At 35.0% G+C, this 24,845-nt stretch overlaps 1 protein-coding gene across 2 annotated transcripts in view; it reads left to right on the forward strand.

Annotated features, from left to right (window-relative positions):
- Positions 1 to 1,439: 1,439 nt before the first annotated feature.
- Positions 1,440 to 24,845, forward strand: part of MERTK (MER proto-oncogene, tyrosine kinase) — a 115,035-nt gene continuing 91,629 nt past the window's right edge. The window contains exon 1 of one of the 2 annotated variants that reach the window (XM_074287687.1): positions 1,440 to 1,845. In XM_074287687.1, coding sequence (XP_074143788.1) covers positions 1,773 to 1,845 — 73 coding nt within the window. In that variant the 5' untranslated portion in view covers positions 1,440 to 1,772. The remainder of the gene's footprint in view (positions 1,846 to 24,845) is intronic. The other variant, XM_074287686.1, reaches the window with a different exon arrangement.

Genomic DNA, 24,845 nt, shown 5'->3' on the forward strand with positions numbered 1-24,845 from the left:
TAATAGCTCTTTTTATGTGGGAAAAATAACTGGAAACTAAAGGGTTGCCAATAAACTGGGGAATGGTTGAACAGGTTATTATATTAGGAATATTATCATATAATAAATAATAATAATAATAATGGGGTAGCTAGGTGGCACAGTGGATAGAGCACCAGCCCTTTAGTCAGGAGGACCTGAGTTCAAATCTAACTTCAGACACTTGATACTTCCTAGATGTTCGACCCTGAGCAAGTCACTTAACCCAAATTACCTCAGCAAATAATAGTAATAATAATTAAAGTGGTGATTTCAGAGAAACCCAAGTACACTTGTTTGAATTGATGCAGAATAAAGAGAGCAGAATAATGAGAGTAATTTGTATAATAACAATATTGTAAACAAGTACAAAAGACTTAGGAACTCTGATCATCACAAGGACCCCCCCCCCCCCCCCCCCCCGCATCATTCTACAGCATTCAGGGTGAAAGATTTTACTCACCGTCTTACAGATAATTGATTCACTAGGGGTTGAGAGATGAATGTCCATTTAATAAATTTAATTTAAAAATGCATTGTATCATTTGGTCCTTATGAAACATTTTCCTGAGAAGGAAACTGAAGTAAACCGCAGCTAGCAAGTTTCTGAGGTGGAATTTGAACTCGGGTTTTCCTGACTCCAGAGCTAGCCCTTTATCCATTGTGCTCTTAGCCATCTGTAAATAATTTCTATTTACTTGAGCACTATTTTTATATCTCTTTTTATATTGATTTTTCATTGTTATCTTTTCAAGTGTCTAATTCCCGACTAGATTTGTTCTGGGAGGATGGATTTCAGAGGCTGAAAGAGCCATTGAAACCAAACCCCTCATTTTACAGAGTAAGGTAACTGAGGATTAGCAGATAAGGGACTTGGCTTTAGATGAGGAGGCGCAAATAGCACTGGCAGAGTCAAGTTTCTTTTGTGTTCTTGCTTCTATACCTAGCAAGAGTGTGTCCTGTGAAATCAACAAGCCAAGCAGTATCTCCTGTTATGTCGTAGAATACAAAGGAAAGCAACAGATTATCCTTACTCTTAAGTAACTCGCTATCTAGAAGTGAATATTTGTTGATTTTTAGGGTTTGGTGTTTTTTTTTTTTTTTGTTTGTTTGTTTTGTTTTGTTTTGTTTTTGGAAGGTAAAACACTTCTTTCCTTTTTTTCTTTTAAAATATATCTGAACACTGTCTCGGTTGAGAGGTTGGAGAGAGGTCATAGTCAGTTTATAGTATTTTATCCTCAGGCAAAAATACCTGTGGGGCAGAGCCTGATTTACCTGGCGAAATGTCTGGCCCTCAGCTGGTTCTGTTCCCTCCCCGCCTAGCTGAGCGCCAGCCCCCGAGCCGATGCTCGGCCCCCTTCTCCGCCCCATTTCCTCTGCTCCGCCACCCCCTCCCCAGGACTTTCAAACGCCTAGGTGTCTACACAGTGAGAGTCATAGCCTCAGAACTGGGCATGCTCAGTGATAGCAGGTCTCGCATGCCAGCAGTAAAGTTTGGTGCTTAATTAAACCTGTGGCTCCAGTCTGGCTGCTTGCTGTTGGCGCTCAGGATTCCCTACGCCAGTGCAGTGGGTGCCTTTAAGGCGCTTGATAGTTATTGGAGATGACCGGCCAGAATCTTCTCTGATAACCGTGTTCCTTCGTCCAGTGCACGGCCGAGGGGCCTGTCCATCTGGGAGTCCCCCTCGCCCCCCGGTCGGTCCTCGGCAGGCGGATCTCCCTTTCTAGTTGGGCAGGAGCGAAGCTGCGCAGATATGGAGCTGAGCAGAAAGCACCGGGAACTGCTTATTCTCATCCAGCTGGTCCTTACGCCATTCTCCGGAGGAGGTGAGCGCAGGGATCCCCGATTTGCTGTCAGGGTCCGACTCTAGCTCCACTATGGGGATCGGGAAGAAGATGTGTTTTGTCTGCTTCTGTGGGTGCCCTAGAGTGTGTGTGTGAATACGTGTGCATACGAACCCAGGCGTGCTTTTGTTTGCAAACGACTTCAGGCTCCTCCCGGAGTTTTGCTTCCTTCCTTCCCTTTCTTATACTTTGGGATTTGTAATCTTGTAATCCGGCTGGGGGCTTTCATAAAATACTTGTTGACTGCTCTCCTTAGACACACACAAACACACACACACACGCGCGCACACACACACACACACACACACACACACACACACACACACACACACACCTCTATCTCTCGTCCCCCCTCCTATTCTCCCATCCTTACTTTCATTGCCGTAGTGGAGCTCTTGGAGGTAGGTCTCTTTGGGAGTCCAAGAGCCAGATTCGGAAGAGTGCTTACTTTTGCTTCTTTGCTTTGAAAATTGTCGATTTGATAACATTTTCTGAGAGCGCCCAGAATTTCCTAAGGATGTCCTTAGGATAGTAGAGTTAGAGTGAGGAGGGATCTTCAAAATTGTGGCATAATCCTCTCATTTTACGGTAAGGAAACCGAGGTCCAGGATGGTTAAAGTCATTTGTTGAAAATCACACCGGTAGGCCGAGGGCAAATTGTATTAAGAACTGAGTTCTTATGAAGTAAGAAAAGGATGAGATGTATTCCTTTTCCCTTCTTTTTATTATTGAGAATGAAGAACTCGGAAAGGCAAATCTGTAATAGCCACCTTAAAAACCAGAGTCTTTGCAGTGACCAAGGCTGTAAAAGCAGACACAAAACTTTTCCCTAACTACTTTTTTATCTTTAAGTAATCACACTCGCTGGCTGTCCAGGGAAATGTTGAGAGCAGCAGCAAGTTACTTCAGGCTGAGTAATGCTTCAGATAGGAATGTAGGATATAGCTGAGCTGTTATAGTTACAAGTGGTTCTTTGGACGTGGATTTTAGAGATCATCTTAGTCCAATACCCTCATACTTCATATGAAGAAATTTCGTGATTTTAGCAAGCTTATAGAGGAAAAGTTGTACATCTGAAACATAAAGAATACTTACAGAGTAACAGACTCTGAAAACTATAAGTCCAACCTATACCTAAACAAATTCCTTTACATCATATATAAATGACTATGCAGCCTTTGTTTTTAAAGATCTTTTCAACACACTAGACTTGATTTTAAACAAGACTGTGATTCAGATCATGCCTCTGACCATTGCTAAGTCAGTCAATAAACATTTATTAAGCACTTATTATGTGCTAGGCATAGGGCTGAAAATTGCACTTAACTTCCCTCAGACTTACCTGTAAAAGTGGATTAATAATAGCTATATGTCTATCTCAAATGAGATAATGTATGTAAAGTGTTTTTGCAAACTTTAAAATGCTATGTAATTATTTTGAAGCCTTCAGTGTAGAAGAATCCATTACCATTTGTGGCGACTTCTACCACTTTTGGATAATTATTAGAGTTTTTCTTTACTTGAAGCCAAGTCCTCTAATATCAAATCCAGGGTATTTTCCACTATGCCTCAGCTGTCTCTATGCAGAATGCTTAATACTGTTCAACCACCACCTACAGTAGATGTTGGAGTTAGTTCCATTTTTAACTTTGAATCAACTTGAATTTAACATTAAATCATCTTTGGGGCTTCATCTTCTTCATTAAAAAAAAAATGATTATTCTGGGGACAGCTAGATTGCACCACGGATAGAGCACCAGCCCTGAAGTCAGAAGGATCCTAGTTCAAATCTGAATTTAGACATTTAACACTTCCTCACCAGGTTGCCCTAGGCAAGTCACTTAACCCCAATTGCCTCAGGGGGAAAAAAGATTTTTGTATTGAAATTCATGGTAGACTTTTCCCTGTATTGAACACTGAAGCAAGTTAATGATGGATTCCATCATATTTAGCTGTATTGTTGCAAGGACAGAATTCAAAAGCTTTTCCAAATATGATATCCTCTCCATCTCAGAAGTTTGAGAAGTTACTTGCAGTCTACAAAATCATCAACAAAAAAACCTTTAGCTTTTTTGCTAACTAGACATATACCAGACATTTTTCCTTAGCTAAGTGGTTTCTCTTCCCGTGCCACATGTGGTTTCCATCTCTTTTCACTATGAATGTGGTTAGCTGACAAATTCAGGGTATAGCTGCAAATGTTAGCTTTTTCATTCCCAGATACAACTGAAGCACTTTTGAGGAACCCTTGGAAGCCTTGATTTGTGATATAAATCCTGTATTCTGAAAGAATTCCAAATAAGAAACCCTTTTTGCATATGGATTACCTAAGACTAGATTCTTCAGTCTGAGGAATGTGGCAGTTTAAGGATTCAGGAAACTGTGGCAATTAAAGGCAAACTTTTTTTTTTTTTTTTTTTTTTTTAATAGCCAGTCAAAAAACCAAGCTTTAAAAAAATATTCTGAATTTTTTCTTGAACTTTCAGATAAAATCTGCCTTAGACATCAACTGCATCAGGCTACTGGGGAGACTGGTCCCAGACAATCTTAGAGTAAAATGCAAGAGAATTGAAAATAAATTAGTCCTAACTGTGTGAACATTGTTTCAAGGAGGAAAATAAGATGATTATAAAGGGGGGAGGGGACCCTGTTATTTGTTTAAATCTCCTGCACATGATAACAGTGTTTACTTTGAGACCAATAAAAGGCTTTGCCTGGATCTAAAGGATGAAGAGAATGTCTTATAAATTGAAATTTTTAATTGCTTTTTTTCTTGTGACTTGTCTGTTGAAGCAAAATAGATTCTCAATCTGAGGTCCATGAATATGTTTCTGAAAATATTTGTAATTCATTTCAACATAATTGACTTCCTTTGTGATCCTATGCATTTTTCTTTTTTAATACATTTAAATCCCAAGAAGGGTCCAGAGAGTCAACAGATTGCCCACAGGGGTCCATGGCACAAAAAAAGATTAAGAATTTCTGGGTTAAAGGAACAACTTTGGTCTTTTGAAAAATCTAAAATATTGTTTCCTTTCTAAAAAAGAAAAGAAATATGTATGGGATTGCCTGTCATCTAGGGGAGGGAGTAGAGGGAGGGAGGGAAAATAAATTTGGAAAAATGAATACAAGGGATAATGTAAAAAAAATTACTCATGCATATGTACTGTCAAAAATTATAATTATAAAATTAATTTTGAAAAAGAATGTAAAAAATGAGAGAGAAAAGAAAGGTATTCTCCCTACCAAAAGTCAAGAGAAAAAAAAAATCATACTAGGAAACATATTAGAAATTGGGTCATATGAAAAGTCAGGTTTTCCCTAGTTCTAAAATGTGCTTATTGCTAATAATTGGTTTGATTTTCTAATTTGCTAAAAAGAGGAGAGGGAGGGAAAGATAGGGCCCACAGAAGAAAGAATGGGTAAATGACATTCATTGAGCATTCAAAATATTATTTTAACCATTGGATTCACCTCCTACTACAAGACTTTTAATAGGATCTGCTAAACAAGAGATTCATTGGTTTGCTTTCCATTCCCTTCAGTTCCCAATGACTTCTAGGGAGACTGTTAATAGTCAAGGAGACATAGGCCAGCTTAATCACAACTGGATAGTCAGTCCCTGGTCTTATCTTTTATCTGTAAAACTTTAATTTTGAAACCAATCTGGAGTCTCTTAAATTTCTGTCCAAAAACTAGATATGCAAATACCTTGATCCACAACTAAAACATATATTATACTTACTGTTTTGAAGTTTGGGAAAATGTCTCCACACTTGAGAAAACAGGAACAGTCTGAAGTGTTGCAAAGCTAAGGATAGAAACCACTAGTTTGTCTCCAAGATTCCTGCTGATTCCTAGTTGAGTGAGAGATAAGGCAAGGCCTCAGGTAAAATGAGTTTCCCCTTCATCAGCTTTTATTTTCATTGTCCAAATCAGGGCTTCTTAAACTTTGACCACTCCTGACCCCTTTTCATCTGAAAAAATTTTATATGACCCAGACATATAGATATATGAAGTGGGTATGCAAATCAAACATTTACTGATAATAAATCATAATTTTATGATCTCCACATTCAGTTGTAAAATCCCATGATTCCTATGGGATCATGAACCATAGGGTAAGAAACTGGAGTCTATACTGTAGTTCTTCTGGTTTTAGATTGATTGTCTTATAGTCCTAGAATTAATCTTTCCCAGATGCAGAATGTATCAGGTTACATTATGAACAGCCTTTTAGTGTGGAAAGAATTCTACCTTGGTAGTAAGAGAATCTTCATTAGAATCCTCAGTCTCCTTTCTGTGACATTGACTAAATCCTTCAAACTCTCTTTCACCCAAATCCAGCATCCTTTTTTTGGGGGGTGTGTGAGGTAATTGGGATTAAGTGACTTTCCCAGGTCACTTAACTAAGTGTCACACAACTAAGAAGGGGTAAGTGCCAGAGGCCAAATTTGAACTTAGATCCTCAGATTCTATGACCAATGATCTATCCACTATGTCACTAGTTGCCCCTCATTCTCTCTTGGTATCAGGGTCAGGTTCCTCAGGGATTAAAAGCTTTCTAATATTCTTTCCAGCTTTGAACCAAAGAACTCAGAAAGTGGCTATTCATTGTGAATATTCAAGAGTGTGCAGTTAATCATAAAGAACTTTTTTAAACTGTAGAGAAATTATTAACTACTAATGTTTCTCTGAGACAAACTTTCTTAGACAAAATGTATTAAAGCCATTCTTCATCCATCAAAATGTAGTCAGTATTAAACATGAAATTAGGAGGCATTCTTGATATGATAAACAAGCAGAGCAATAACTGAGTAAGGATCAGAACTTAAATATCATGATCTTTTCTTGCTTAGATCATCTTGGTGGACTTGGTTCTTTTCAACAAAGGTGATTCAGGCCAATTCCAATAGACTTTTATGGAGAGAGCCTTCTGTATCCAGAGAGAGGGTTATGGGAACTGAATGTAGATCATTACATAATATTTACACTTTTGCTGTTGTTTGTTTACTTGTTTTTTCTTTCATTTTTTCCTTTTTGATCTAATTTTTCTTGTGCAGCATGATAAATCTGGAAATATGTTTGAAGAACTGCACATATTTAAATTATATTGGATTACTTGTCTGGAAAAGGAAGAAGTGAGAAGGGAGGGAGAAAAATATGGAATACAAGGTTTTGCAAGGGTGAATGTTCACAATTGAAAAATAAAAAGTATTCTAAAAATATATGCATATTTTTTAGAATAGCTTTTTATTTTTCACTCAGCAGAAAATGCAAAAAAAATTGTACCTAAGCCTTTAACAGTGACTTTAACAGTCACTGTTTATTTATTTGTTTATTTTGAGACTAATTCTGGCTCCAAAATAATAGCTTTGTGTTCCCTGGATCAGTAATTTAACTTCTCTGGGTCTCAGTTTCTTTATCTATAAAAATGAAAGGGTAAGATCTTTGCCAGTAGATAGCATATTCTATTTGGCATTTTTGTTTGTGTATTCTTTGGGTTTAAAGCAGTTCCTGAACTAAATAGGTGCTTAATAAATGTTTGTGAATTAATTGCCTACATGACCTTTTAAATAGAAGTCTTCTCACTCTAAGATTGTGGAACCTACTATATATTCATTTTCTTTATTCTGAAAAATATTCTGCTAATTAATTTATAATGTCACAGAGTCAGCAAAGAGATAATTTAGAAATGGTAGCTTTGAATTTGATGATGTTGGGGAAAATAGGTCATTCCAAAATTTACATTACAGAGGAATATCAAGTTAACATCAAGTGGGTTTGTTTTAAAGTTTTCTTTTGTGAGAAAGTTCCTTCAAGCAGTAACAGTCTCTAAATTGTCACCTATTTTATTTTGTTGTATTTTTTAGCATTCAGATTTCTTAAGCCATTTTGCTTAATGTTTTAAGCTATTATGGTAGTATTAACCATTGAAAAGAGGGACAACAAAAAACAAAAAAATGAAAGTTTCATTTACAGAACTATTTTAGAAAAGTCCTTACTTGTTCTTATTTTATTTAATTCTGTGATTTGAATTATCTTGAATTTGTAGACCAACATTTTTAAAACATTACATATTCCTGTTAGCAAAATTCTGAATGGAACTGGGAAAATCTCCAGTGCAATCAAAGGCCCTCAAAGCATTGAACTGAATTATTCAAAGTAGAACCCATGCAGTACTACCCAAGTGGTTTTTAATTGGACTTGTAAAAGTAAAGCTAGATTTAGTTCAAAGCAATTTTTTTTTTGCCTAAATTATCCAGATAATTACTGGCCTTTTCCACTTTCTTAACCCAAACTCCATTTTCCAAAGGAGGATATTCAGAAGATAGATAGAAGAGACAGATAAGTTAGAAAATATAGGGGATAGAAAACCAGAGAGTTTCAACATGTTAGATTTGGAGGAGACTGGGGCCAGGATGATGGTGGTGGTAAGAGGTTTGGGTGATAGAGTATGATGCTGACTAAAGGGATGGGATTAATTCAGGAGTTCTTTTTGGTGTCATGGACTCACTTTTAGACTGATGATGCCTATGGACCCTTCTCAGGAAAAATGCTTTTAAATACATAAAATATACACAAACATATTGGATTATAAAGGAAACCAATTACATTGAAATAGGTATCAGTATTTTAAAAAATAGTTCATGGGCCCATCATTCCTTTAATTTCTAAGCTTTTTTTGTTTATGAGTATTTTTTTTAACAACTCTAGGAATTCAGCAAATAGACTATTTGAAACACTTATTTTTAAGTACTTATTTCCTTAGTTTCAGCATCAGTTCTGAATTTTGTCACATGAACTTTTAATCTATCATCCCTCTAATTTTGGTGTCTAGTTTTGCACTAGGTTTTTTTTTTCCCCAATCATGTCAAGACTCTAATATTATTATGGTTTTATTAGTAATCATCTAATAAGATGTAGCATCAAAATAAAGAAAAGTAAGCTATTCTTACCAGTTGTGGTAGAGGAAAATATTGTGATGTCATAGACTTAGAGCCAAGAATACTCAGGTTCAACTCTTGTTTTATTGATGTTTCTTAGTTATGTGACATGGACAAGCTGCTTAACCTCCTTGGAAGTAATGGAGTCAGAAACAGCAAACAGTGCCTAGTACTGAAAACTTGTGTGATTCATGACTTTTTCATCACTAACACTGTTTTCTATTTACCTAAAAACAATAAAACTTCATGGATACTCTCACAACAAACACTGACATTTAATAGGCTAAGTCATTGTAAAAAAAGAAAAAGAGAGAGAGAGAGAGAGAGAGAGAGAGAGAGAGAGAGAGAGAGAGAGAGAGAGAGAGAGAGAGAGAGAGAGAGAGATTGAGAGAGAGACAGACAGACAGACAGACAGACCAGACACAGACAGGATGTGAGAGTGACAAAGGTGGTGTGGGACAGAATACAGGACAATTATAGATGCATCCTCTAAGTTAAACATTCAGATTCAGCAAAAATGGCTGCCCTAAGGCAAGACTATTAGGAAACTGAATGCCATCAGATTAGAGTCCTTCATTAAGCATGAACTAGTTGTGACTAACTTGGAGAGACACTGTTGGTAACAATGGAGCAGAAAAGGAGTGGGAAGCTTTCAGAGATATGGTGTACAGCACTATCTTTTACTAATCTAGGGCAGAAGATTGGTTTGTTGAAAATAATAGGAATGTTCAGAAGTTGCTAAGTGAAAAAATGAAAACTCCACAGATTTATCAGAAGGATCATTTGTCTCTAAGAAGACAACTCCTTCAAAAGTTTACATTTCAAGTCTATATTTCAAGAGATGCAGAATTCTTGGATTAGTAAGAAAGCAGGTGAAATTCATTTTCCTGAAACTAACTATCCAAAGCATTTTTATAATGTCCAAAAGGCTACTTATGAGCCAAAGATCCATAGTACTTCTTAACTATTCAACACTATTGGAGCCAGATTGATTAGTGTTAAAAGATATGATCCTGAAGAGAGGGACTGAACACTTCCATAGTGTTCTTAACCGACCGTTATCAACCAGTGCTGAAGCCATTGACTGTGTACTTCAAATTGGAAGTCAATGGCTCTCTAGCCAAGCTTCCAACTGAAAAAGAGGTTTTGAATTCAATTAGGCTCTTCTTATGTGAACCTGTTGCTGACTCTATTCCAGCTGAGATTTATAAGGCAGTGAGTTCGCCGTTCATACAAAAGCTGTTTAAAATCTTGTAGGTTATATGGCAAGACGAGGTTATCCCCTAGGGATTCAAGGATGCCTCCATTGTCCATCTCTATAAAGATAAAGGAAATAGGTTGTCCTATGACAATCACAGGTATTTTCCTTTCTTAATCATTGCTGCAAGATTCTTGTTAGAGTCCTCGATAGGCTGGACGTACATATAGATGATGAAGTTGATACATACATAGCTTAAGCTTACATCAGTGTTTGGGAGACTCCACAAGAAAGTGTGGGAGAGGTATTAGATTGCCTACCAAGCTGAAGGTTTACAGAGCTGCTCTGTTGACCTCTTTGTTATAAGCCTGTGAAACCTGGGCACTATATTAGTACCCATGCTAGGAAACTGAATTGCTTCCTCTTCAATTATCTCAGGAAGAGTCTGAAGATTATCTGGTAAGACAAGGTACCAGACACTGATATCCTTTATTGAACTGAACTGCCAAGCATTCATATTCTATTGCAGAAAGCATTACTCTGCTGAGCTGGCCATGCTGTTTGTATACTAAATATATATATATACTTAAAAGACTATTTTACAGAGAATTCACAGAAGATAAGTGTTCACAAGGAAGTGATGCATAAACATTCTCAAGGTTTTTCTGAAGAAATTTGGAATTGACTTTGAGACATAGGAGATGGGCACCTATGTCTGATGGCATACCTGTAAAGAAGTCACTGTGCTCTGTGAGTAAAGTAGATTTGCAGTAGCTCAAAAAAAAAAATGAGGTACACAAATTTAGAGACATCTGCACTCCAAATATTCATAAAAACTACTTGTACTTTGTAGAGGGCTGGAACTCCGAAAAAGTGTACTTAAATCTAAGACAGCAGAGCACTTAATGGTAATTACCTACTCAGTATGAGATAATGGTTCTATAAGAACATATTTAAATGATATGATGATGTGATGGCTCTCCTCAAGATTGGCATTTGCTGAATGTGTTGTGATGAGATAATCAGAGGCAAAGATTGGAGGGCTGAGGGAGAGGGTCAGAGTCTCAGTACAATGAGGAGAGGATACTTCAGGCTCCAGACTCCAGAATCTAGGATTCATCTTTAAATAGTCATATGGCAGCTTGCCTGCCTCCTTCACTTATCCTCCTAAAGACCAAGGTCTTTGATCCTGACTCTGACTGATCCTGAGGCCCTCCAGAAAACTAGCCTAGACATTATAGGGACTAATCTGTGATAGCCTTCTGAGCTCATATTGGTCTGATCAGTCACAGTTGGACACACACACTGTACCATTGACTCCAAAATAGTGATGTCATTTTGGTCTACTTCAAGAAGGAAGGACAACAATCAACAAAATGTAGCATCAAGATAAAGAGAAGAGGTAAGGGTGTGCTAGAGGGAGGTACTGTGATATCATGGGGTGGGTGTAGAGTCAGGAAGACTTGAGTTCAAATAGGAGTCCTATTCCTATTCCTATTCCTAACATTTTTTGGCTGTGTGACTTGGTCAAGCCATGTAACTTCTTTGGACCTCAGTTTCCTCCATCTATAAAAATAGAATTGATAATACTATAAACTTCCTTATCATATTATTGTGAAATTCGAATAAGATAATGTGTGTCAAAAGCTTTGTAAATTTTAAAGTGCTATATAAATTGCCCTGCTCTCTGGACTCTCCAGCAGACTTGCCATTTTGGCTATCTTATCATCCTGCCCCTTCAGTTCTTGAATTTAAGTTCTTGCAATTGTTTTTGTAAAGGGTATATGGTTTTAGTTACAATAATGGTAATTTTCCAAACCAGATTGCCTCTCCCTGGCCACCCACTGGCCTATGTAAATTGTTTCTTCTTTCTTTAGCACTGTGCTTGACATGTGCTTTCTTCCCTCCTCCCTCCCTCCCTTCCTCCTTCCCTTCCTTTCCTCCCCTCCTCCCTCCCTTCTTTCCTTCCCTTCTTCCTTCCTTCTTCCTTTCTTTACTTCTTTCCTCCTTCCCTCTCTTCCTTCCTTCCTTCCTTCATTCCTTTTTTCTTCCTTTCCTCCTTCCCTCTCTTCCTTCCTCCCTTCCTTCTTTCCTTCCCTCCCTTCCTTCCTCCCTCCCTCTTTCCTCCTTCTTTCTTTTCTTCCTTCCTTCCTTCCTCCCTTCTCCCCTCCCTTCCTTCCCAAAGGAGTTGGAAAGGGGGAAATTAGAAATAAATTTGCTCCATTCTTTCATTTTACTGAAAAGGAAACTGACACCTAAAAAAGTTAAACGATTTACCTAAAATCATATAGAGAGAAAGTAATAGATAGAGAAAGTAATAGATCAAGAGCTCCAATTCTGATCTCCTGATTCCAAATCTGATCTCTTCTTGTACCATGCCTCTTATATTATCAAAACCTTGCTATCTTAGAAGTCCCAGTTATGTGCTACAGTTTTTATGAAGTACCTTCCTTAACTGTAAGTGTTAATGATGATAGTTAGCTTTAGAATAACTGTAAGTTTTAAAAAATACTTTCTTAACAACCACTTTGTAATATAGATGGTGCAAGTATAATTATCCCAATTTTATAGCTCTGGAAACTGAGGTAAAGAGAATTAGTTACCTAAGTGTTCATTAAGAGCCATTTGAACCTAATACTTCTCCATCATCTACTGTACTGCAATTCTCTTTATATTCTCCTAGGAGTCTTAGTCTACATTACTCATTTGACCTTTGTTTACTGCTTTACTTTGGACTTTTTTATACACATGACTTGTCTTATATTATATAGTTTTTGTGCCAGAGCTTTCTTGATGGGAGAAAGGTCAACTTTCATGGGAAGTGGGAGTGTAGCTCATTTTTTCTCCAGCTCATCTGTCCCCATCCAAGTGAGACCTAGGCATTCTTCCGAAGTCTCATGAGAGAATTTATCTCACTAATCTGACTTAACAGGTTTCCCTTAGGTGGCATATAGGATTATACGTTTATGGCATTTTAAAAAATAATAGCTTTTTAATTTTTAAGATACATGAAAAGATAGGTTTTAATATTCACCCTGCAAAACCTTGTCCATATTTTTCTTTCTCCCTTCTCCACCCTCTCTTCCCTTAGATAGCAAGATTAAACATGTACAATTCTTCTAAACATATTTCCATGCTGCATAAGAAAAATCAGATCAAAAATGAAAGAAAAAACCAAATAAGCAAACAGCAACAACGAAAGTAAAAATACTATTTTATGATCCACATTCAGACTCCAAAGTCCTCTCTCTGAATGCAGATGACTTTCTCTATCATAAGTCTATTTATTGGAAATGGCTTGACTCATTTCATTGAGCCAAGTCCATCACAGATCCTCTCATTGTTGTTATTGCTGTGTACAGTGTTTCTTTGGTTCTGCTCATGTCACTTAATATCAGTTTATGTAAGTCTCTCCAGGCCTTTCTGAAATTATCCTGCTGATTAATTCTTATGGAACAATAATATTCAATTTCATTCATATATTATAACTTATGTAGCCATTTCCCAACTGATGGGCATCCACTCAGTTTTCTGTTAGTGGTATGGCATTTTTAAGAGAAAGTCAAGGCTTCAAACATAGAACTTTAAATGCAAACTCAGATAGCATCCCCCCCAAAACAACAACAACAACAATAACAACAACAACAACAAAAAACAAAAAAAAAAAAACCCCTACTTTCTCTTTTACATTTCTCTGTATTAAAGTAATTGTTTCCCTGGCTTCTTGCTGCATTAAGTACTTTTTTTTTCCTTAGAAGAGAGTCATGGCTCTTTTAGAATGGATTATCCAGGGTCAACATGAAACATTCTTGTTCTTTTTGGCAATCCTGGGGTTGGAATGCCTCCAGGCCATTTAAAACTGTTCTTTGACCCAGGTCCCACAATCCCTTCCTTCCTTCTTCACAAAGGATCTCCTCAGGGATTTTGATGACTTTCTCTTGCTTTATTCTAAGTAAGCCATCCCAATTTATTCTTTCTCTCAGCACCTGGGAAAAATATTTTTCAGACTTGATCATCAGCTCCCAAAAAGTTTTTTGAGAGGAATCAAAATGGCTTTCCCAGGCCTTTTCCCTTGCCTACTTCCCATTTGTTTTGTAAGGTGAGTGGTCCTAGGTATACAAACTATGTTTGGAGTTTCTCAGCGTTTCTCTGAGAAAACAATTCATAGCAACATAGTTTCAGATAGCAAAGAGTTGGCAACAGCTCATGTGTTCATGGTATATGAATGTAACGGAATGTTATTGTGTTGTAAGAAATGTCATATATGAAAAAAATAAAGAAATGTGGGAAACTTGGTGGTGTAGAGGGCAAAGCAGTAGACTTAGACTCAGGAAGGCCCAAATTCTGCTTCAGATATTTAGTAGCTCTGTGACTCTACATTGGTCTCTTAACCTACTTCCCAGGATTGTTATGAGGCTCCAGTGAGATAATATATGTAAAGAGCATTATAAGCCTTAAAACATTGTTATTATTATTTTATTATAGGAGGATTATATGATACAGATTGAAGAAACTAAAACTAAATAATCATACTTGCTATAAGTATGTAAGGGATAAATATACACTCTGGAAAAGATTCCAGAAAAGAGATTATTTAAAAAAAAAAAAAGGTTCTAGTGGTAATTTGAAAGAAATGGTTTTGTTACTCCCTTATAGGCTAATTTGCACTTAAAATTGTTTCTTAACACATTTGAAATATTTGTGTTTGCTTGATACTTATACTTACTTTAGTAGATCAAATGATGAAAGCTGTATAAAAGTGAATACTTAGGAAGGTATAGATTCTTTTTCCTTAGAGTTTTCAAGTCAAGACTGATCACTTATCGAAAATGTTGTATGAAGGATTCTTAGTTAAGCAGAGGTTAGACTGGATGGCCTTCCATGTCCCTTCTAACTTCATGATTCTCTGATCTTTGATCTCCCAAGGGAGGAGGAGGATGGAGTATAGTACTCTTTAGGTAGATGCCATTTTTTAAACTTAGTCTTTAAAATTTTTCCTTTTTTAAAAATATATTTTGTTGATGTTTTATTTTCTACATCATAGATATTTCCCATCTTACCTATTTTTATCACTATTCTTGTGACAATGAAAAACAAGCAAAAACAAAGTATAGAAGTTATTTATGATATTATAAACAATATTCTGATTAAGGAATCTCCCACCTTTTAGTTTTAAGGGTGAGGATATTACATTATCTTTTCTTTAGGACCTTTATTGGTTTTTACATTACAAAGAGTTCAACTACCTTTTGATGATTTTTTAAAAAATTTGCCTCCTAATCATTGTGCATATTGTCTTCTTGGTTCTACTTATTCATTCTGTATCCATTCTTATAAATCTTCCCATGTGTCTCTGAATTTTTCATATTAGTCATTTCTTATATTCATATATCAAAACTTTTTAAGCCATTCCACAATCAATGGCTATTGACTATGTTTCTACTTCTTTGTTACTATAAAGAGATCTGTAAGGAACTTTGGTGACTTCTTATATGTTCTGCAGGTATATACCTAGGTGTGAGGTGACTGCTGAGTCAAAAAATAGGGATTTCAAAGTAAATAAATAGAAACAAATAAAATTCAAAGTATAAAAGAAGTAAGTGCCTTATTTTGAGGGAAAAGGTACTGACTGGATGATATTTATTGAATGAATGAATCATTAAGTCTAAAGAAATTTTTAACATTGAACAAGGCTTTTTTTGCTATAACTTATTTTTTTCCTTTTGATTTAAATCCATTCATTTTCTTCCCTATTTTAATTTGACTTTCTGTTCTCTCATTATAATTGACATTTTTCTAGTTGTATATTTAGGATTTAATCTTTTCATTAAGAAAATTTGAGAAAAGCATTTAAAGTAATTTAATTTGTGTATTAATGAATTATATACTTATATACTGCTTTGAGGTATGCAAAGCATTTTAAATATATTCTTTTTTATAAAGCTTTTATATTTTCAAAACATATGCACGGATAATTTGACATTGACCCTTGCATAGTCTTGTGTTTTAGATTTTCTCCTCCTTCCCTCCACTCCCCCCCCTAGATGGCAAGCAATTCAATATATATTAAACATGTTAAAATTTATGTTAAATCCAATTCATATATTCTTTAATTGAATTTTCCCAACTATGTGAGGTAACTGCTACAGGCATGATTATGCCATTATTACAGATGAGAAAACTGAGGCTCAGAGAAGTTAGTTAGATGATTTGCTCATAATTACATAACTAATTATAGAGTTAGACTTTAAACCAAGATTTTCCTGTCTCCAAGTCCAGCCTTTATCCCTTGTTCACATGGTATCTGCTTTCCATCCTTAGAGAAGAAGGGTATTTATTGGTTTATTGGAAAGAACACTGGATTTAGAGCTTAAAGAACAGGATTTGAATCCCCAGTCTATCATTTATTTCTTGTATGACCTTGGGCAAATTAATTTATCTCTCTAGAACTTAAGTTCTTCATCCATTAAATTCAATGTTCTCTTAAGTGTCTTTTCTAGTTCTAAATCTTGTGTGCAAAGCATAATGCATACATAGGTATTGTAAAAGAGCACAGAAAATAACAAAAGATGTAGATTTAGAATAAGGTAAATCAAACTAATGGTCTCTAAACCCCAGTTTTAGTGTCATATATAGGAAAGGAAATTATGTTTTAAAATTTAAAGGTCAATTTTTAAAGTGATAAGGGGGGGATCTCATTTGTGGATTTTCCCCTCTTTGGAGGAAAAAATTGACTTCTCCCTTTTGAATCATTCCATTTTATTATCTCCCTCAATTTCTTCAACTGCCAGTCTTTTCTTGACTCAATGGCAAAATAGATTTTCTGCAAGTATTTTTAAAAAGCTACCTTTGGACTAAGATTATTCATGGAAAGTTTTACACTAAAGGAAAAGAATGTTTGAGAAAGTTATGACTGCACACAGAGCTATAATGAAAAACATTCTGTAATCGTAATAGGTGGAATCTTGCTTCACTAAATTATAGACTGGCATATTTATGCCCTCTTGGGCATATTTTTTTTTCTCTTCACACTGAGCTATTTAAGGAGACTTTCTGAGTAATATCTTTTGCATCTTATGGAGTACATTGGCTCATAGATCTAGAGCTGTATGGGACTTCAGAGGCCTTCTAGTTTAAATACCTTATTTTTTTTTTAAAAGATAATAGCTTTTTATTTTCAAAATATATCCAAAGATAGTTTTCAACATTCACCCTTGCAAAACCTTTATTCCAAACTTTTCTCCCTCCCTTCCTCTCACCCCCTCCTCTAGATAGGAAGTAATCCAATATATGTTAAACCTATGAAATTCTTCTATACATATTTCCACAATTATCATGCTGCACAGGAAAAGTCAGATGATAAAGGAAAAACAAATGAGGAAGAAAAAAACAAGCAAGCAAACAACAACAAAAAAGTGAAAATACCATGTTGTGATCCACATTCAATCCCCCCAGTGCTCTCTCTGGGTGCGCATGACTCTCTTCATCACAAATGTATTGGAATTGGCCTGAATTATCTCATTATGCAAAAGAGCCATGTCCATCAGAGTTGATCATTACATAATCTTGTTATTGCCATGTATAATGTTCTCTTATACCCCCTTATTTTAAAGGTGATATCGAAACCCAGGCTGATAAAATGAACTACCTAGAATCATTTATGTAGCGTGATATGTAGCATTAAAGCTCAAAGATCCTTAAATTTTTTCACTAATAGCTTTTACATTAGACTTGAAGTCAGAAGGCTAAGGTTAGAAAATAACTCTCCAAGACTCACCAGCCATGTGCCCATGAGAAGATCATAAAAGTTGTCCAAGTTTCAGATGCTTTATCCATAAGGTGGAGATTCCTCAGTCTTTTTAAGAAGAAAATATTTGCTGTGGTCCGAGTTTCAGATGCTTTATCCATAAGGTGGAGATAATAATACTTGTACTTCCTCAGTCTTTTTAAGAAGAAAATATTTGCTGTGTGCTATTATTTGTATAGTGGAACTTTTGCAGTCTAATTATCATGGAGACTAGGTGTTGTTGCCAAATCTTTCTGGCTGGAATGTTCCAGGTGTAGGTGTAGTAGAAAGGAAAGTTCTCTTGAACAAATATTTTATTGTGTCTGTAAAGAAAAAAATTCCCACTGAGGTATGAGAGCAGGTCCTGGCAGCTAAATCTAAGATACAGTCCTATCTGTACTTTTCTTCATGCCGGGCTAATATGATTGCATCCCAATGCTATTAGAACATTAATTTAACTTTTTTATTTTTAAAAAGTTGAATAGCTTATTAAAACTTAATATTGAACATTACAATCAACTATATTTGCTAACTATATAAACAGCTAATTTTAGCACATTAAATAGTGTAACTTCATTTTCTTTGACCTTTTTAAAAATAATTTGACTTTCTTTAATTTTGAACTTAAACACCAAATGAAATGAGCATAATAGAGCAGAAAAAAATAGAATTTCATGTGAAACTGCAAATATCTATTTTGAATAGCTTTCTTTCAAATATGTAATAAACACATATAATTACTAGGGTTATTTTGCTTTTCTGTAATTCTTTTAGGTTTTTCTTTTCTGTGCATTTAAAAATGTGGTCATGTGCCTCTTTTGGGGCAGGATGCTAAACTAACCTATCCCTACACTGAAAAAGAGAAACAAAACCTTTTAAAAATATGCAAAGTTAAGCAAAATAGGACAAATGTATTGAAAAATATAATCTTATTATACCGGTTCTCAGAAGGTGACTAATGGGTCATCAACAGTCCTTTGTAATAGTGGTTGGGAACTGTGTTAATATAAGGTCTTAAGACTTAATTTTTTTTCTTTTACTTGTGTATATTTTTTTTCTAATTTTCCCCTTAACTCTCTATCAGTCTTAAGTTTATCAGAATCCATCCCTTTCATCATTTTTAAGGAATAAATAGCATTGTATTACATTCATATACCATAATTGGCTCAGCCATTCCTCAATGGCTGATTAGCATCCTGCTTAATTTCCAGTTCTTTGTCAATACAAAACCAATTATTATAATATTATATATATATATATATATATATATATATATATATATATATGGGTCCTTTTCCTTTTTTATTTCTTTGAGATAGACCTACTAGCAGCATTTCTAGGTCAATAGATATTCATTCTTATGACTTTTCCTTCATATGATTGTGGTTAGTATGGATTCTGTCTTTTTTTTCCTTTGCATTATTTCATAAAAGTCTTCTCAGATTTCTTTATATTCCTCATATTTTTTACTGTCTTCTGTTATATTAATGTAGCATGTTATGTAATCATCCTTTTATTGTGTAATTTCCCTTCTCTTCATTGGCTTATCTCATGTCCCCCAGCTTTGGGCACAATTCCCTTATTACCATATGAATGGAGGCTGGCCTTTTAAAACAAATTTTATTAATAATGAAGGGGAAATGCTAGAGTAAAATTAGTTACCCAGTCACAGATAGCTGGTCTACATTTTAGCCATAACTCATAGTAAGTACTAAATGAATGTTTTGTGACTGACAGCAGTGCTTTGGTTGATTGTTTTTCTACTCTTGAATCTTTCCAAACCATTACAATTGCATTCTGTTCATCTTCTTCCTCTCACTAGCATGTGGGATTTTTCTCTGGATCTTACCTTTTCTTTCCAAGAAGCAGATCTGCATATTTCTCAGCCATTTATAAGCAATGCCACCCTTTAAATTCTTCCCTTCAATTCTTTTCCAATTCTCATGTGCTCCTTTATGTTTTATCTTCCATTGGAATGTAAGGTCTTTGAAGATAAAGATTGATCAACTAGTTTATTTTTGTATTCTCGGTGCTTATCACAGTCTAGCATATGGTAAGTACTTTTTTTAGGTTTTTTTTTTTTATTTTCAAAATGCATGCATAGCTAGTTTTCAACATTCACCTTTGCAAAACTTTATGTTCTAAATTTTTTTCTCCCTCTCTTCCCCCCATGCCCTTAGACAATACACATTAAATCTGTGCAATTCTTATGTACACATTTCCACAATTATCTTGCTGCACAAGAAAAATCAGATTAAGAAGGGAAAAAAAGTGAGAAAGAAAACAAAATGCAAAAAGTCAACAACAAAAAAGTTGAAAATACTATGCTGTGATCCACACTCAGTCCCCAGTCCTCTCTCTGGGTACAGATGGCTCTCTCCAATATGATAAGCACTTAATAAGCATTTATACTTTGATTCATTTTCTGGTGTTGGGATTTGGATAAAGGCATCATTGTAAATTGGAAAGAATTCCAGATTTGCCAGAAGACTTTGGTTGAAGTCTGTCTTACAGGTCCTCCAGAGGCAGCTAAGTGGTACAGTGAGTAGTGGCTCAGTGCTGGGTCTGGAGTCAGGATGACTAATCTTCCTGAGTTCAAATATGGCCTCAGACACTCAACTTGCTATGTGACCCTGTTTGTTTGGGCAAGTCACTTAACTGTTTATTTCATTTTCCTCATTTGTAGAAGGAAATGGTAAGCTACTCTACCACTTTTGCAAAGAAAACCAGAAATAGAGTCAGGAAGAGTTGAACATGACTGAAAAACAACTTACTATACTGGACATTGTGCTAGAGTTTGGAGTTTGGATTTGAATTCCATTTCTGACACCATCTTTATCACATTGGGCAAGATACTTTAATGTTTAGCGCTTTAGTTTCCTCATTTCTAAAAATGAATTTATACTTGTGGCCTTTTTCATGGGATCATTGTGAGACAAATGAAAAGTATTCTCTTTAAAGCATGGTATAAATATTTCTTTTTCCTTTTCATCCAATTCTGTCCCCAAGATTCTCTCCTGGATCCTCTTTTTTCCTCTATACTATTTTGCTAACAATGTGATATCAGTTTCCCAAGGTTTTAATTATCCTGTCTATGCAGGCGATTCTCAGTTTTATTTATTCAGTCTTAACCTTTCTTCTGACCTCTAGTCCCCCATCTTTAACTGGGCATCTTACTTTTTTTTTCTTTTTAGTAGGCATCTTAAACTTAATATATCTGAGACTAAAATGGTTATTTTTCCTTCAAGTCCTTCCCTCTGTTTAATATCCCAATTATTGTTGAAGGTACCAACCCCCAGACTCATCATCTAAGTGTCATTTTTGATTCCTTACTCTCTCACCCCTCATTGAATCAGTTACCAGATTCTAAGGATGAAACCTACTTTTGTAACATCTCTAGCACAAGTCTCCTTCTCTCCTATGACAGTCCCCTAACCTTGGTATAAGACTTGTTTTTTATAATTTACCCTCTCTTGCAGTCTTTTTATATCTTATACCTCCTCGTTATACTGAGTTTCCAATACATCGACATTAGCCTCCTTATTGTTCCTTAGAGAAGACATTTCATGTCCTGACTGGCTATCCCTCATGCCTGGAATATTCTTCCTCTTCATCTTTACTTCATGGTCTTCCTTTAAATCCCAGCTAAAACTCTACTTTCTCCAGGAAACCATTCCTGATTTATCATAATTCTAATTATTTTCTTTGGTTGATTATTTCCAATTTACCCTGTATATAGTATGTTTGTACCTAGTTGTTTGCATATTATGTGTTGAGAGCTCTTTGAAAGCAGGGTCTGTCTTTGTCTTTCTTTGTATCCTTACAATTAATACAGTGCCTGGCACATAGTAAGTAATGAATAATTGTTTATTGACTGACTGACAGCTTTAGTTACTACTGGCATAAAAATCTGTATGGCATCAATAAAGAGTTTTTCAGTCATTTCCAATAACTTGTGATGCAAAGTTTCCAGAGAGAACTATGGAGACTATATGTGGATCAAAGTATAGTATTTTCACCTTATTTTTGTTGTTTGATTGTTTTTTCTTTATTTCTCATGTTATTTTTTTGTAAATTGTGAAGTGGTAAAGAAGTGATCCAGTATCACTTAAGTTTCACTTGTTGGAGCCTGCTGCTTCCTAATAGTCTCAAAGAAATGCTCTTGATTTGTTCAAAGGTGACTATCATCAAGATTTTTGTATAGGAGATATGACAGTAGTTATATCTGTTCTCTGTTACCTTTTTTTTCCTAATAGAATGGTTTGAAATTTTTTCTTCATGCCTTTGATATTTTCCCCTTCTTCATATATCTTGAATATTATTACTTCCCTTGGTGTCTTCACAATTTTATTGTCTCCAGCATCGATCTAAGTATATGTACAAATATGTATATACATACATATTACATATATACATAATTTATATATAAACTACTTGTATTGGGTCTCTGTGGAGACATTTTCTTCCTCCAATAAGCACATATGAGACCATAAAATTAGTTTCCAAGTGTGATGAATCTACTGTGCTTGATAAAGAAGATAATTTCTTATAATGATTTTTGAAAATCTTTTTCATTTTTCTTCTCTTTTAAAGTCTTCCACTTTCATACTCCAAGTCCTTGGAGGAACTTTGCATAGTTAATTTTGTCTTGCCAAGTTTTATTTAAACTCATTTGACTATTCATTATTCTCTGATTTATAAGACCATACGACTCGTCATAACATTATCCTTCCTGGTACGATTTTACTTATAAGTTTATGATTCTAACTATTGCCTTTGGCAATAATCTCTCTCTGTTTAGCAAATGAATAAAATGAATGTTGATTTAGTTGCTTTCAGGGTTCAAAATTTTGGCCTCCTTAATTGTAACAATATATATATATATATATACACAAAACCAAAATATAACATTTCATCTGGATGAAATCATAGTGGCAATATCATGTATGTTGTCAGTCTCATTTTTAAATTTCTAATAACTGGTTTAAATAATTCAAGATAATAATTTCAATTGTATAAAATTTTTCTCATTATGATTCTTCCTTATTTCTATTTGTTTGTTTGGTTTTTTTTTATTAATTCTCATCTCTAATTTACTAATTCTGAGTTCCAACAAGGTGATGGCCTGACTGTGTCCAGAGAGCTAATATAGAGATAACTCTTCTAACAATACCTTTCCCTATTTGGTAAAATAGAATTTATTTCATTCTTTATAAAATTATTGGACATTCCACAGGATTAATAATAGCTGTGACATCTTCCTCAAATGAGGTATGTAAAATGTTTTACAAACTTTAAAGTGCTATGTAAATAGTTATTATTCTGAAACCATCACCATCTGAAGCTACTCATTCTGCTTTTGGATAGCTACAATTATGTCCTGCACCTACCAATTCTTTTATTTAAGAAAGGGTTCTTCCAAGAGAACAATGTGAACTGTAACAATAAGATTATGTGATTGTCAACTAAGATGAACTTGATTCTTTTCAATAATGAGGTGATTCAAGGCACTTCCATATAGACCTTTGTTGAAAAGTGCCATCCACATCCAGAGAGAGAACTAGGAAGACTGAATATGGATCAAAGAATAGTATTTTCAGCTTTTGTTGTTGTTTTTTTTTCTTTTCTCATGTTTTTTCCCCTTGTGATCTGATTTTCCTTGTACAGTATGACAAATATGGAAATATGTTTAGAAGAATTACACACCTTTTACCTACTTCAGATTGTTTACTGTCTTTAGAAGGAGGTTTGGGGGGAAGAGAGGGAAAAAATTTGGAACACAGGGTTTTGCAAAGATGAATGTTGAAAACTATTGTTCCATGTATTTTGGGGGGAGGAATATTAAAATTTTTTAAAAAAGAAAGGTTTCCTGATACATAGATCTTTCTGCCATGGAAAGGTAAAGAGTTATAATTAGTTCTTTGTATCATATAGTTATTTGAAACATAGTTGATTAAAACTTCATTTGAAATTATTCAAAAAACAGCAAAAAAGGAAGACCATCTTGTTAAAGTAGTAGTGGAAAGACTCACTAATTTGGAGTCTAATCTCAGCTCTGCCATTAACAAATTGAGTGGCAACAAATTGCCTTTGACAAATTACCTTCATCCCATTAAGCCTTAATATTTAAAGGAGACTTTAAATTGAAAAGTTAAAACAAAAAAGTAAAATACATAGAAAGGTCTTGCTTTTTCTTGACATTTTGATATAAATAATTTTATTATTTGAAAATATTTTTACTCTTGGTTATTATATAACAAATGGATTGTCATACTATTTATTTCTTCTGTGAGAGATAGCATGGATTAGTGGAAAGAATACTACCTTGGAATCTCAGGACTTGAACAGAAATCTCCATGTTCCCATCTGCTACTTGTGTGATGTTGGTCAAATCACTTAATATTTGTGAACCTCAGTTTACCTTAGGTGTAAAAATGAGGAAGTTAGATTATGTGGCCTCTAAGGTCCCTTGTAGACTTACATCCATGATCCTGTGTTTTTTTCAGATGAATGATTCTAGATCTGAAACAAAGCAAATCAAAACTATCTGAAAATGGGAGATGTGGGCACAGAGTAATCTAGAAATTTGATTTCTAGGACTAGACTAGTTATTGGCCCTAAATATCAGGATGGACTCACTGAGAGGTTCTATTTCTAGTAGCAGCCTTCTTCTGCCAATATTCTTCCTGCCCTGAAAGCCTGACATATATCTCCCTTAATCTCTCCCAGGTTCTTGGGAATTTGCTCAGGTGAATGATGAAACAAAAGAATAATGGCTTTATCTTTACAAATAGATATCAATCAACTGTATCCTGTGTGCTGTGACTAATGAGTATGTTATTGCCCTTTCTAGATTTTGGAAAGGAAGACATGAATGACTGATACTTTCCTGAATCAAATTGTGACTTTTTAGTGGCAATCTGAGCAAAGGTGGCTTATTTCTATAGGTAGAAGAGACTAAGTAGGTGATTTCAAGTTCAGAGCCCTTATAAACTTGGGTTTCTTAGAGAGAAATTTAGCTGCTTTTGTAACAGCAAGTTCAAAAGACTCT

The sequence above is a fragment of the Sminthopsis crassicaudata genome, chromosome 2 (genome assembly GCF_048593235.1).
Source record: "Sminthopsis crassicaudata isolate SCR6 chromosome 2, ASM4859323v1, whole genome shotgun sequence".
In the NCBI taxonomy this organism is placed as follows: Eukaryota; Metazoa; Chordata; class Mammalia; order Dasyuromorphia; family Dasyuridae; genus Sminthopsis; species Sminthopsis crassicaudata.